This window comes from Neltuma alba, unplaced genomic scaffold (assembly GCF_004799145.2).
Source record: "Neltuma alba isolate B1F8T4 unplaced genomic scaffold, ASM479914v2 tig00010837_pilon, whole genome shotgun sequence".
Lineage (NCBI taxonomy): Eukaryota > Viridiplantae > Streptophyta > Magnoliopsida > Fabales > Fabaceae > Neltuma > Neltuma alba.
In genome coordinates this window covers 156,828-170,080 of record NW_021635637.1, presented here as the reverse complement: position 1 = coordinate 170,080, position 13,253 = coordinate 156,828, and the positions used below count along the sequence as shown (strand labels likewise).

General features: G+C 33.1%; 1 protein-coding gene across 2 annotated transcripts; it reads right to left on the bottom strand.

Moving 5' to 3' along the window:
* Nucleotides 1-7,739: 7,739 nt before the first annotated feature.
* On the bottom strand, nucleotides 7,740-12,138 carry LOC114759383 (NAC domain-containing protein 7). Of its 2 annotated transcripts, XM_028948546.1 has the most exons (4): nucleotides 11,493-12,138; nucleotides 10,092-10,277; nucleotides 9,724-9,995; nucleotides 7,740-8,719 (listed from the first exon to the last, which is right to left on the bottom strand). In XM_028948546.1, exons 2-4 carry the CDS (start codon nucleotides 10,249-10,251, stop codon nucleotides 8,075-8,077), a joined length of 1,077 nt encoding a protein of 358 aa, XP_028804379.1. In that variant the 5' UTR covers nucleotides 10,252-10,277; nucleotides 11,493-12,138; the 3' UTR covers nucleotides 7,740-8,074. The 2 variants fall into 2 exon arrangements, with proteins under 2 accessions (XP_028804379.1, XP_028804381.1); XM_028948548.1 differs by lacking the exon at nucleotides 11,493-12,138 and having other exon boundaries at nucleotides 9,724-9,985; nucleotides 10,092-10,182.
* Between the last annotated feature and the right edge of the window lie 1,115 nt (nucleotides 12,139-13,253).

The following is a 13,253-nucleotide window of genomic DNA, read 5'->3' as shown; positions in this document are numbered from 1 at the left end:
TTTCTGACCAGAAGCAGCACAAAACGAGTTCATGCAATTCATCATTGCTTCAACGTGAAAACTGGTAGCTTCACCAAAGAGAAACAGATCATCCGCAAAGAACAAGTGAGATATGCAAGGTCCTCTGGAGTTCCTCTTAATTGGGGGCCAATATCCGTCTTCAATAGCATCTAGGATAACATGATTCAGTTTGTCCATGCATAAAGTGAAGATATAAGGAGAGATAGGGTTTCCTTAGCATATGCCTCTTGTCAGAGTAAAACATTCAGTTTACTGACCATTCCAAAGAATTTTGAAGGAGGAGCTGGTAATACATGCCAATATGACATCACAAAGTTTATCACATACACCAAATTGTATTAAGGGTGTCTTTGATGAAGGGCCACTCTAATAGGTTTTTTCAAGATCAACCTTAGCAGCCAACCACCATACTTGCCCTTTTTTCAGCTTCATTGAATGTATAATCTCTTAGGTGATAATGATATTGTCACTACTTTGGGTGATAATAGCTGATTTTTTAGTGACAAATGCTCATAGAATACATGGTTTTTTTTTTTTTTTTGTATCCTTGATCAAGTTTCACCTTATTTAGAAGTGGTGGATTTTGATGAGGGATAGTAATTTTGTATTGGTTTTGACGATTTGATTATCAATGTTTTCAGTATTATAGGAAAAAAAAGTACTTTTCAGATTTTATATTTATTTAAATAAACTTTTTAAAAAATATAAAACTAAAAATTAAATAGAATCTGGATAATTAGTTTTGATCTGATGGTGCAGATTTGCTTTAAATTCATGTAAGTAGATGCACACACACACATATATATATATCTATATATATGAGATTTGGTGGCTACATTATGCTATAGCTTCTCTGCTTCTTCAGAATCTCATCCTCCCATATTGATGCTTCCAATTTGCTTTCTTCCCATGAATTATAGTGCAGAAATTTCAGACTGCACAAATCTATTGCATCTTGAAAGACATGGGATGACTGTAGGTAAGCATATTTTGTCTTTTAACAGAACCGATACAGGAAGTTCAATTCCAAAAGAGATTCTTACACTAAAAGACAGGACCGCAGATGAAAACTCACTGCATATGGGTAATTTATCCAATATGTATAATACTACAGTCCTTAATATAATATTTAGTTGACTAATTTAAAAAAATTAAGTTATTTTAAAGTATTTATATTTATCATTTTTCTCCAAACTAATTTGCCTCACTTATAAATTGATATATTACCTTCGGTTCTTAATATAAGAGCTTGTTTGGATTTTAATTTGGTCATAAACATAAGACCCCAATCTATTTTATTTCACATATTTATCTATTTTTTTTAAAGTAGTCATTGTACTAGTTGCAAATGTTAAAGATTTCATCAAATCCTAATAGATATGATTAGCAAGGTACTCCTCGGATCTTAAATATAAAACCTTTATACACACTAGTATAAGGGTCTTATATTTAGGACCAGAGGAGTATTTAGGAAAGACAATACATATTTAATACAAATAAATAACTTAACAAACTTTCTTAGTATACTTAAATTAGTTAACTAGTTTTTATATTAAGAACTGGAGGTAGTATCATCTAACAATGCACATAAGTGTTTTAAAGAGATCATATAACATATGCTATAATTAAGTAATTTAGTATATTCTTTAATATTTCTAAATTACTTAACTAGGTTTTATATTAAGGACCAAATGTAGCAGCATTAAATAGCTTATAGCTTCAGCTTGATAACCTTAATTACATCACGCCACATATGGATAAATACATGTTTTTATTATTATTTGCAAATTACTAATATGAAAGATTAATTAAGACACGCATATACTCCCTCCGTTCCTTATTATAAGAGACATTTGATGCTTATAGCATGTTCCCATATATAAGAGACACTTAAAAGTTGTCTCTAGTTTTTTGTATTGATTTTCTATTTTACCCTTATTTATTTTGTCTCCTACTCATACTTTCTCTCCCTCCCACTTCTCTTTCTTTTAATAATTTAATTGTTCTCTCTCATACTCTCTCTCCTTATTAATAGGGGTATTATTGGAAAAAATATTATACTTTTTATACATTAATTGTCCTCAACTAATTTTAACTGTTTTTTTGATCAACGTAATTTAGTTATTTGTCTCTTATAATAAGGAACGGAGGGAGTATCATTTAAGAACAACCGAAGGTAGTAACTTGTAAGTTTATCAAGTGAGATCCGTTTGTTGAACCTTATAAAGTGGCAAGTGTTGATGAAAATCCTTTAAACTTTCTGTACGCATATATTTGTGATGATATAAGAGAGTCCTTAGAAGCGAAGATCAAAAATTAGAAGAAAAGCAACTTTGCAAGAACTGAATATTGCCAAGACACAAACTAGTGATATTCCCAACAAGAAATCAATCGAGTTGCTTGCTCTTTACTTTTCCCTTATATTGTTGAAATATTGTAAAGGAGTTTCTCGTAATTTTGCTCTGTGATGATAAACCCTTTTCAAATGGACCCACAAACTAACCAAGAAAGAATATGAAACATGAATAATAAACTGCGAATCTCTGTCTCCTTTACGGCTGTTACCAAGACATAGGAATTATGAAATGTGTCGTGTTGGCGTGACATATATGTGTTTTAGTTGGAACATCGTTTGATGGTACATTGGTTTGGACCACCATGGATATATGGATATGATGAATGATGATCTCCGCCTGAAATATGAACAACCACTTCATGTGCTTTCGTCACCGCAAAGTTTTCTCGATCATAATTTGCTGCCTCCCACTTTCCATCAATACATATTTATAATTGTGTTTCGACTTTTAATTCAAAGAATCTGCCTCCCTTACTTCTAGGAAAAAAGACAGTAAAATATCATCAAAATTACTAAATGACAAATTATGGTAGGTAAATTTCAAAATCCCAATTCAGACCCCAGGTACCATTTTGGAATTTTCAAATCTTGTAAAATTACACAAATGTCCTTTACCTTTTTTTTTTTACTTTTTTTTAAATACTGCCACATCAGCAATTTCGGCCACCGGAGCTCCGACACCGGCGACCCTGCTGGTGACCAACCACCGGAGCTCCGGCGGCCGGTCATCAGAGTTTCGATGACCGGTTGTCGGAGCTCCGATGACTACTCTTTCTTATATATTGACTACTCTTTTTTAGCCATTGACTACATTTATTTTTGAACTTTGATGACACATTACCGGAACTCCAGTGACTGGTCAGGGGTACTCTAGTGACTACTCTTTCTTATGTATTGACTACTCTTTTTTAGCTATTGACTACATTTATTTTTAAATTCTGATGACTACTCTTGCTAAGCTATTGACTACATTTATTTTTAAATTCTGATGACTACTTTTGCTAAGCTATTGACTACTCCAGTAATGCGATTTACTACTATTGTGTAGTCAATAGCCATATAAAAATATTCATTGGAACTTTGAAAACAAAAGTTGTCAATAGTTAAAACAGAGTAGTCAATAGCTATATGGAAGTAGTCACCGGCACTAAGGACAATGTTGTCATTTTACAAGATTTGAAAATTCCAAAATAGTACCTGGAGTCTGAATTGGGATTTTGAAATTTATCTACCCTAATTTGTCATTTAGTAATTTTGAGGGTATTTTACTGTCTTTTTCCCCTTACTTCTACGTATATATTGCCAACTTGTTTTATGTTTTTGTACATTGCTAAATATATTATTACAAAAAATCTATACAGGATGAGGCGAAGCAAGAGGTCAAAGAGAACATTAAATGTTGTTATTAAACGAGTTTTTTAGGGTAAAAATTTATTCAAATATTCGACTTAACCTAATGAGATAAGACTTCTTCAAATTACACTAATATGTAGAAGCTACATATACATTAGATACCGACTAACGTAATTGGGGTGAGATAAAAGAGACAAAAGTTTCTAATAGGTTTTTAACATAGTTACATTCTTAAAAGTCAACTCAGATATGGGTTTGTTTGGAATAGCCTGTAAGCAGCTTTTCAATTATAATTTATAAAATATAAGATAAGCATATGAAGGGAGTTTTGTCTTGACTTATATGAAATATGCTTATAATAAGCACTTAAATAAGTAGATCCAAATGATGCATAAGTTAGATTCTCAAAATTAACTCAGATACGACAGGTTAAGCTAATACAATCTTGCACTAGCTAAAGGTACGTACGTATAGATATACTCATTCTTGCTAATGGTGTATATATTCTGTATGGTAAAAAAAGGAGGAACAATGATTGCTGCATTTTGCTGGCTCCCTGTAGTCTACTCAACTTGCATATCATGACCAAAAAGGAAAAAGGTTTGAAATATGGGAGAAAGTATCTGAATGTATTATGTATGTGGAGCAATGAATCTTAAGAATTGTTTGAGGACTAAAATGAAAGGCCCTTTTTGTAATTGAGATTGAAACAAAAGAAAAATATTAAATAGAGGGACAGAGAATGGATGAAGGAGGAGAATTGTGAATCCAGGAAGTATGGAGGTTTGGGATTTGGGGAACTAAATTAAAGAAGCAGGTTAATGATGTTGTTGGTTTAAGGTTCACATGGTTATTAATAATGTTATCTTAGTCAGCAAACAACAGTAGTATTTTTTTAATTGCTCCAATTATTCAGTCACGCTGTCCCACATGTGCCAACGCGCATGGTCCTCTTGTTTTGGATTTCAGAGCCAACATAAGTCAAGTCTCTCTCTCTCTCTCTCCAAATCTATATTTTCTCAAAAGTTAGGTTGAGTAACAATAACTCCATGCTTAGAGAAAGTGTTCTGGTTTGAGCTTTCTGGATGAAACAAAAAACATAATACCATGTCGAGAATTCTGACTTAGCTTGACTTAAATTCAAAGGTAGTACTAGCACTGCAAGTATGTTAAAGAAAAGTGGCATTTCTTTGCATTTAGAAAAAGAGAGATATATATACAAAGACCTAACACATAGACATATTTCTTTGTATTGTTTTTCTCCTCGATCAAATATACAAAAACATGAATGTAGAATACCAAAAAACCCTAAAGTGCAGGTATATATGGAAGTCAAGCAAGCCAGCTATAGGTTAAATATGTAAAAAGTCTTTGAAATGGCCATTCTGAACCATGCATGGAATTATCGTTTTGGCAAGCATGCTGCTGGTCTCTCTCTCTCTCTCTCTCATAGAGACTCAGCCCTTAGCTAAGGGTTGAAACATGAATGATAAGTTTGAAAGGAGCACGCTTAATGATTGTGTCGCCTGTGTGAGTGTGCCATTGCTTAAAAGGAATTCAGCGTTTTGACTCTCACATAGTTCACTCCCAATTCCTCCTTCCTTCAATTCAGTGACAGCCACATGATATTATTATACACTTGATTGTTATTGATAATTCTTGTTTCCCTTCAATTACACTTCCTCATATGTTCATTAATTAGCTGTTTTAAGTATTTCCTTTACTGTGTCTGCAAGTCAGCAATATATATATGTGTGTGTGTATATATACACTTACAAATCAACTCCAACAAGCTCAAACACATTCCATTATGGGAGCCACGGCTTCATCAGAGAATTCAGAAGAAATAGGTCCAAGTGGTTTTGAGACTTGCATGTTCTTGTTTCATTCTGCAGCAAAGAAGAGGCATGTTCTTCATAAGCAGGTAATTAGATTTTGATCTTCAAATGCTATTTTACAGAAGCTGATACAGGCTATATTAATAAAACTTGTAAGAATCCCACTTTGCAGTTTAACCTTTGCAAAAACTCATTCTGATAATAACTCAACTGATATATATATATATATATATATATATGATGAATAATGCCAAATTAGTTAGATATACAGATATATAGCCAGCATGCAATATGATCTTATTTCCAATGGACTAGTTAGCATTGTCTTCATCCCCAGGATTGATAAAAAGAACAGACCGAGAAAGAGCTGATTTACTGGGGATGTATGTGCTAATATTCAAGTTCTTCCTTATTAGTTTTGACCATTACTGTTGAATTATATTGTTTGTTTAGTTTATAGCAGCTAGCATAACACCAATACACGCAATACCTGAATTTTCTTTTTGTTTGTTTGTTTTTATAAACATTTTGGTTAGGATCACGAGTGTTCTTGCATCCTCAGCCCTCGGTTTGCCACTATAAATAACAAATAGAAGAGAAGATGATATTTTATATATATTATTTTTCCAATTCTTAATTCTTCGTGCTAATTAATAAATACTGCTTTAGGTTATATGCATGTGAGATTAGTCCTTGCTCACTTTCAAATTCATTTGGAACAATTCAAATTTTCTGGTTGTAACTAGAGAGAAAGTAAATATAGTCACAAACTTATTTGACACAGGAGAATCTTTTACTGTGTTTATCTGTCTTTAGTTATACAAACTATCTGATTGGATACAAAATACGGTCTTAATTATTTTGTAGGTGAATCACCTTGGTCACCTCAACGGAATGGAAAACTCATTCCATTGTTATACAGTAACTGTGATATGTAACATCTGCAACAATATTACATATATATATATATATATATATATATCCTTGTTATCAATATCCATTCTCAATCATGTCTTTGTTTTTTTTTAAATATTTGTTCATTCAAAGGCATAATGCAAATATTTCCATTTATGAAATCATTTTGTCTATTTTTTTTTTTTAATTTTGGCTTTCATTCTATAGCTTCTATGTCGTGAAGAGAAATTCTTCTTGAGAATGAGGTATCTTTGATTATCCACCAGGATTATTTGTTAATTAATTAAAATATATGTTAACGTGTTAACTGGTTTTGTTAACGTAGAAAACTTTTTTTTACCCTTAAATTTAATTTTCTCTGATGAGACTTAAATTTAGTGCTACCTGGTCCTTAATTAATATAAAAGTTAATTTAGAGTTGGATTTAGTTTTAAATATAAGAACTCAATTTATTTTTTCTCCCAAATTTATATTTTTTTCTCTAAAATATTTCTATTGCATTGTAAGAGGTTCTCACCCAGGAATAATTTCAATGTACATAATTAAATAGGATAGTTTATGAGAAATAATACAAAATGTGGCACATACAAAAACAATTGTAACAAATCACTAACTTAACTAATTTTTTTTAATCTCTCTAAATTAATTCTCTAGCTCTTATATTAAGGACATATTGCCAAAGAGTTTTCCCACATTCGCTCGGTGATTTTCCAAAAATATTCCTTGCAACCCACAAAATGCCTTTCTCTGTTAGGATATCTAATAAGCATACGACATTTATCCATAATAACAATAACAATGATATAATAATATCTGAGACACAGTATATAAGGATTTAAAATAATCAAATATATATGTGCTGTAAAATTTAAAAAAACTTGCTATATTTTGCAAAAAAAAAAAAGTTGCAAATTATATGGCAGTTCTATAAAAAACCAATATAACATATAACATTAAGCTGAAATATAGAGAAGTTATCTTGTTTCAATTAATTTATTAGGTGATTAATAAATATAAATTTTAGATAGTAAAGAGTTTTGACTAGGTGGTTTATAAATATATATATTTATTCAATTTCATCCATCACTTTGAGTGATTGCAATTTTACCAATTAGCCCAAAGGTACGTACGTAACTTTATGTGTCAATGAATTTATAAGGTTCACTATAAGGCTTCAGAATTGCAATGCAGGAATAAATTGATCAGTATTTCAGGCACCAATACATTTATCTGGCACGAAACAAATTAAAAACTATATAGAAAACACATAACTTTTGCATTCCCAGAATTACTACATATGCATCAACACTGGACCCCACAGTTTACATATAGAACCACTAATATTAGCCTAGCTATAGGCATATTATATTTATATATATATATATATGGTGCATCCATCTGATGGCCAAGGGCCACCAGAGATCCAATCATCCAACTATATATATAGGGTCTTGTTATGTACAGAAACTTATATGGATGGGGCAATATTAATTTGCCAACGTTAAACTGCAATATACTATGATTAATTAGTATGCATCATCATGGATCTAATAATAAGCATGTGTGTGTGTGTGTGTGTTTGATCGATGGATCACTTCCATAGTTCAATGTTGCAGGTGGTGGTGGTGGACGCCGATGCAAATTCCTGCTCCAACTCCGACGGCGACCTCGTTGTTGTTGACTGATTTTCCAGCATAGGAACTTGTTCAGTGACGGCAACAACGTCATCGGCATGACTGGTTTCCTTGGAAGAACCATGTTGTTGCTGGTGATGATCTTGACTCAGCTGAGAAGCAACAAATTTATCAAACACCCTCCAATCAGTAATTACCGCTTGATCATTATGATCCAAAACAACTGGTTGATCGTAAAACGACGCCGTCGTGGCGGCGGCTGAGGCGGCGGTTCCATGGTTGCTTCTGCAGTGTTGATATTGATGATGGTCGAAGGCGTTGCTGCTGAAGATGGGGAGTTTAGGGCTTTCAAGCTGAGGAAGCTGGAGGAAAGCGTCGTGGGGAAGATTATTGATGTTGTATTGGAATTGATCAAACTCTTGCTTGCAGGAGTAGTAAGGTGGAGAAATATTGTTATTACTATTACGCCTTGGAGGAGATTGATCAAGTTCTTGCATGAACGAGGCTGCCTCCTCGTACCAACATGGTGATTCATATTCTCCTACCTTTCTCATTGTCGTCATTCGCTTCTTGAACACTCTACACACCACCCACCCTTCTTCCTGCAAAACATTAATGCGTAATAACGCATAATATTCACTAACAAGACTTCACAATATGCCTCACAAAGCGTAGAGCTTAAGTACTAGGTATATATTGGATTATTGATCATAATCATTAAATAGCTAGGCGTACGTGTGTGTGTGTATTATACATACGGAGTTCTGGGAAGGGAGTGCTACAAACTTTGAATAGTTTGGGATGTTATAAGACTTCATAAACTTGCAGAATTGGTGAAGAGGTTAATTATTCTTTTACCTCTCTTGTTTATTTTAAAGATTTACGTACAGTTCACAAAGTTCACTTTCGATTTATTAGTTATGTTAAATCTAGTAAGCCAGTTAGCACAAATTATTTAAGTTGGATCATGTGTCATGCATTGAGTTGACATTTTTTTAATTTTGGTGATAATTGATATGTATGTGTATTGAAATTCATGGTCTATTTTTCCTTTTATTGACGTAAATCACATGTGTTTTAAGTGCTAAGACAACACAAAGCTTGTTAATAGCTAGCATATATACCACAGAAGTTAAAAATAAGATCGAATAAAAAATAAAAAATTTTGTGTACCTAATTACAAATCCTAACGATATTTTGAGACTAACAGAAAAAGTTTGTAGTACAATAATTTAACCTTACACTCATCATACAGGAGACAGATGTCAGTAAAAGGGAGTATACTGGATTTAAAGGCTTTTGATGACTGACTGGGTAAGTTTCTGTGGGTAATTACAAGGGTCCACAATTTAATTATTGACACAACAGGAGCAATTTATACTAGACGGTCAAAAGATAGAGAAGAAATAGTAGTAGTAATTTATTAGGTTACCTAATTGTCTCTACAAGTTTGTTTATCTAAGTGCCTCCTCAAATCGTTGGAAGGGCTTAAATGAAGAAGAAATTAAATGAAACACACCCAAACACACTCATATATATATACACACACATACATACATGTGTGTGTGTGTCTATATATATATATATATATATATATAACACTTACCTGAGGGGTTGCATTTTCATTAGTTTCAAGGCGATACTCATGCATGATCCAGTCAGATTTCTGTCCATTAGGGGCTCGTCCTTTGTAAAACACAAGAGTCTTTCTCATACCAATCAGAAAATGCCTTGAATAGATCGCTTTATCTCTTCCAGTCGCCTTCCAGAATCCTGCTTTTGTGGCTCTGTTCGTTCGTGTTCCTGTCGGATACTTCTTATCTTTGTGGCTGAAGAAGTACCATTCATTCTGTTCCTCGCTTCCTATTCTGCATAACTCTGTAATATAACGGTACTTGTTTGTGAATTTACATTATAAGTGTATCAAATGAAATGTACTGTTTAATTAATTATATATGCTCAATCTTGTGTTACCTTGAAGATCCCATGGCTCAATTTTGTACAGATCAACATCCTTGATGACGTCGAGATCAATCCTTTTGGAAGCTATCTTCTTTCTGAGGTAGTAATCAACGAGTTCTTCGTCAGTGGGATGGAATCGAAACCCCGGAGGAACATGTGAAAATGTGTTCATGTCCGCTGCTTTATAAGTTTCAAAGCCTGCGTTTCACATATATAGCACAAGAAAAATAAGCATTATTTCTTGTCATGAAACATATATATATATACACTTTTTTTTATAGAGGATTAATCAGTCGAAGTTGATATATTAAATATTGATCGAACAAAGTTTTTAGAACTCATCACAAATCGTAGGGAGAAATTTGTATGATGTCCAATATTGCTACAACAAGACTGAAGCGTTGGTTTATTCTCTTCTTTTATTTTCAGAAAGAGAGGAGATAAAGACTTCATTTTAATTAACGACTATAAAGTTTAATTCTATTTGGAATGAAACATTATTATTTGATATATATCTCACATATGTTCACTTGTTGACGTTTAATCAAAGCAATATCTATCTCTTCATGTATATGACGCGTCTAGCTGATAAACGGATACCAGAGACCTTAAAGAAAAAGAAAAAGAAAGATAGAGAGAGAGGGGGGGAGGGGAAGGAAGAGAAGAAGGAGAGAATGGAATTACAAAAGAAAATAATAACACAACACTAGCAACACACATAAGAGAGAAACACTAACAGAACAACAACAAAAAATAAAAATCTTTTTCCATGAAGAAAAGAGAAAAATTAAATGAAATTCTATAGCACATGATTGATATATCGAGGATGGAATATATACACTAATTCGTTTAATGCAATGACTTGTATATAACTATATATATGTACACTAGCTAATTCGATGAGTAGACATTTTTCAGACGTAAACCAAACATGACTTGGGACTTGGAAGCAGATTTGAGGGGAAACATTTTCACCTGTCTGTGGGTGTCTGTTGAACTTAATTAGTATAAAACAAAATTAATTAATGGTGTTAGGTGTAAGACATAAGAAGATGAGGGGAAAAGTGAAAACAAACATGATTTTAGAGGTTGGTGTTGATTAGATATATAATCTACAACCGAAACTCAGATCAAAGTCATGTCAAAGATTTTCCTAACATATATTTAGCGTTTGACTCTTAGGGCTTCTCTCTTTGTCTTTTAGTTGTCTGTTGGACTCATAATCTCTGTCTTTGACTCCCAACAACCAGGTTACTGAATTCGTGCGTGCTCATATTTATAACTCTAAAGCAGTTTTCAGAAGATAGTAAATAATTAAAGATGAAACGCCAAGAGAAACCCAGATGATGCAAAGTGAACAAGAGAGAAAACAGTATGTGTGTGTGTAGACCACCCAAAAAGGAAAATAAAAACCTTGATATGTTGCCGTCCCAAGAATGTAATGACTCCAAATAGGGTTGTTCAGCAGATGGATCTGATGAAAAACAACCTTGTCTCTGCAGCACTAAATCGTAGGATAGATATGGTAGATGAGAGAGACTTTATGAAGCTGCCTTTCCAATTGCATCGACAAGCTCAATAATAGCTTGGCGGAGTCCAACATAAACAGACAAAAAAAGCACAAAAGCGCACAGAGAAAGAAAGACGAGAAACACACAAACAAGAAGACAACAAAGTGGAAATTTTGAAAAGTGATGTCCTCGGGAATTGAACTGATAATAAACTTGTTCTTCGTCTCTAGTCGCGATCGAGCAAAAGAGAGATCTCAGATCCCGAGAAAGACCAAAAAGGAGAAGTTAAGGTAAAGCTGGGTAGGGAATTAAGGTTCTCAGGAATGGGAAATAAAGACGAAGTAGGGTTAAATAGCTAGGAAGAAACAGGTGAATGAGGAAGAAGAAGAAAGGACGTGTATATGAACGATACGAGAAAACCCTAGTAAGCCATCCTTCTCAATAGTTTCTATCTATCTCCTTCTCTCTGCGAGTTAGAGAGAGAGAGAGAGATGTGAAACTCTAGCACCAGCCACCAGAAACTGATGGAGACGAGAGAGAAAGATTGATGTAATTGGGGGGAGACAAAGAGTGGGAAAAAGATCAAATGGTGATGAAGACGAAAGGGAGGGGGTCTATAATAAAAGGACAAAACAAGTAATATATATAAAATAATAAAATAAATGTATAGGGGATAGTAGTAGTAGCAGTATAATAATAATGTAATATAATGTGTATAATGATGATGATGATAGGGAATGGAAGGAAGGGATATTTTTGTTTTGGTGGTGATCTCATGACTCTTATAGGTTACAACATATCCATCTTTCTTTAATTTGCCTCCCACCAAAAGTTACTCGCCTACTTAATTAGCTCTTCTTAAGCTTCTTCTATATCTTCTTCACTGTAGCCTCTCTCTCACCTTTTTTCTTTTCCTTTCTCTTTTTCCCTTCCTGAGTCCACACACTGCGTGGTGTACACGATCAGATTTAATTAATTTATAGCTTGTGGTAATCATAGTAATAAGGATGGTTCTTCTAGATGCCTCCCATTTAATTTCTTTGCCAATTAATATGTTATGTTAAGTACGGTAACTATTAATTAATTCCTTGCATTTACCCTATATATATATCGTCACAATTACCTCAGCCTAGCCAGCTAATGAATATGTAATTAATTTGTTGGTACGTACAATTCCATTAATAATGGAAATGTAATTCTCTATTATTCTGACCACTTCAACATTTGAATTTCTTGGGTATATGGAAAAGCAGTGCAAGAAAGTGTTTGGCGAATGATTTAGCCTCTCTATAAGGAACGATGTGGTACGAAGCAGACACTAATAATTTGAGCTCACAAATAGAATTGAATTCACAAACTTTCACTTGTATCAAAAAACTTTCATGTCACTAAATTACAAAATTGATTAGTATGAAATACTCCTTCGGTCCTATTTATAGAGCAGAAAGAGAAGATATTTTTTGTCCTATTTATGGGGTATTGAGAAAAACTTTTTGTATGGATGTATAATTTTACTTTTCATTTATTATTATGTTGACTTTTTTGTATGATGTATAGTGTATATTAAATAGGAATAAAGTTAAAAAGCTGTTGAATTTTAAATGAGAGTTCATAAAATTTAAAGTTTTTCTTGATCTATGTGAAACATGGTAGAAGTAACTTA

Bases quoted from the DNA above. Each gene is read 5' to 3' on its own strand.
- LOC114759383 (XM_028948546.1), bottom strand. From the start codon at position 10,251: ATGAACACATTTTCACATGTTCCTCCGGGGTTTCGATTCCATCCCACT. The intron at 9,996-10,091 runs GTAACACAAGAT...GTTATATTACAG, and splicing joins TGAGCCATGGGATCTTCAAG to AGTTATGCAGAATAGGAAGC. The intron at 8,720-9,723 runs GTAAGTGTTATA...AATGTTTTGCAG, and splicing joins ATGAAAATGCAACCCCTCAG to GAAGAAGGGTGGGTGGTGTG.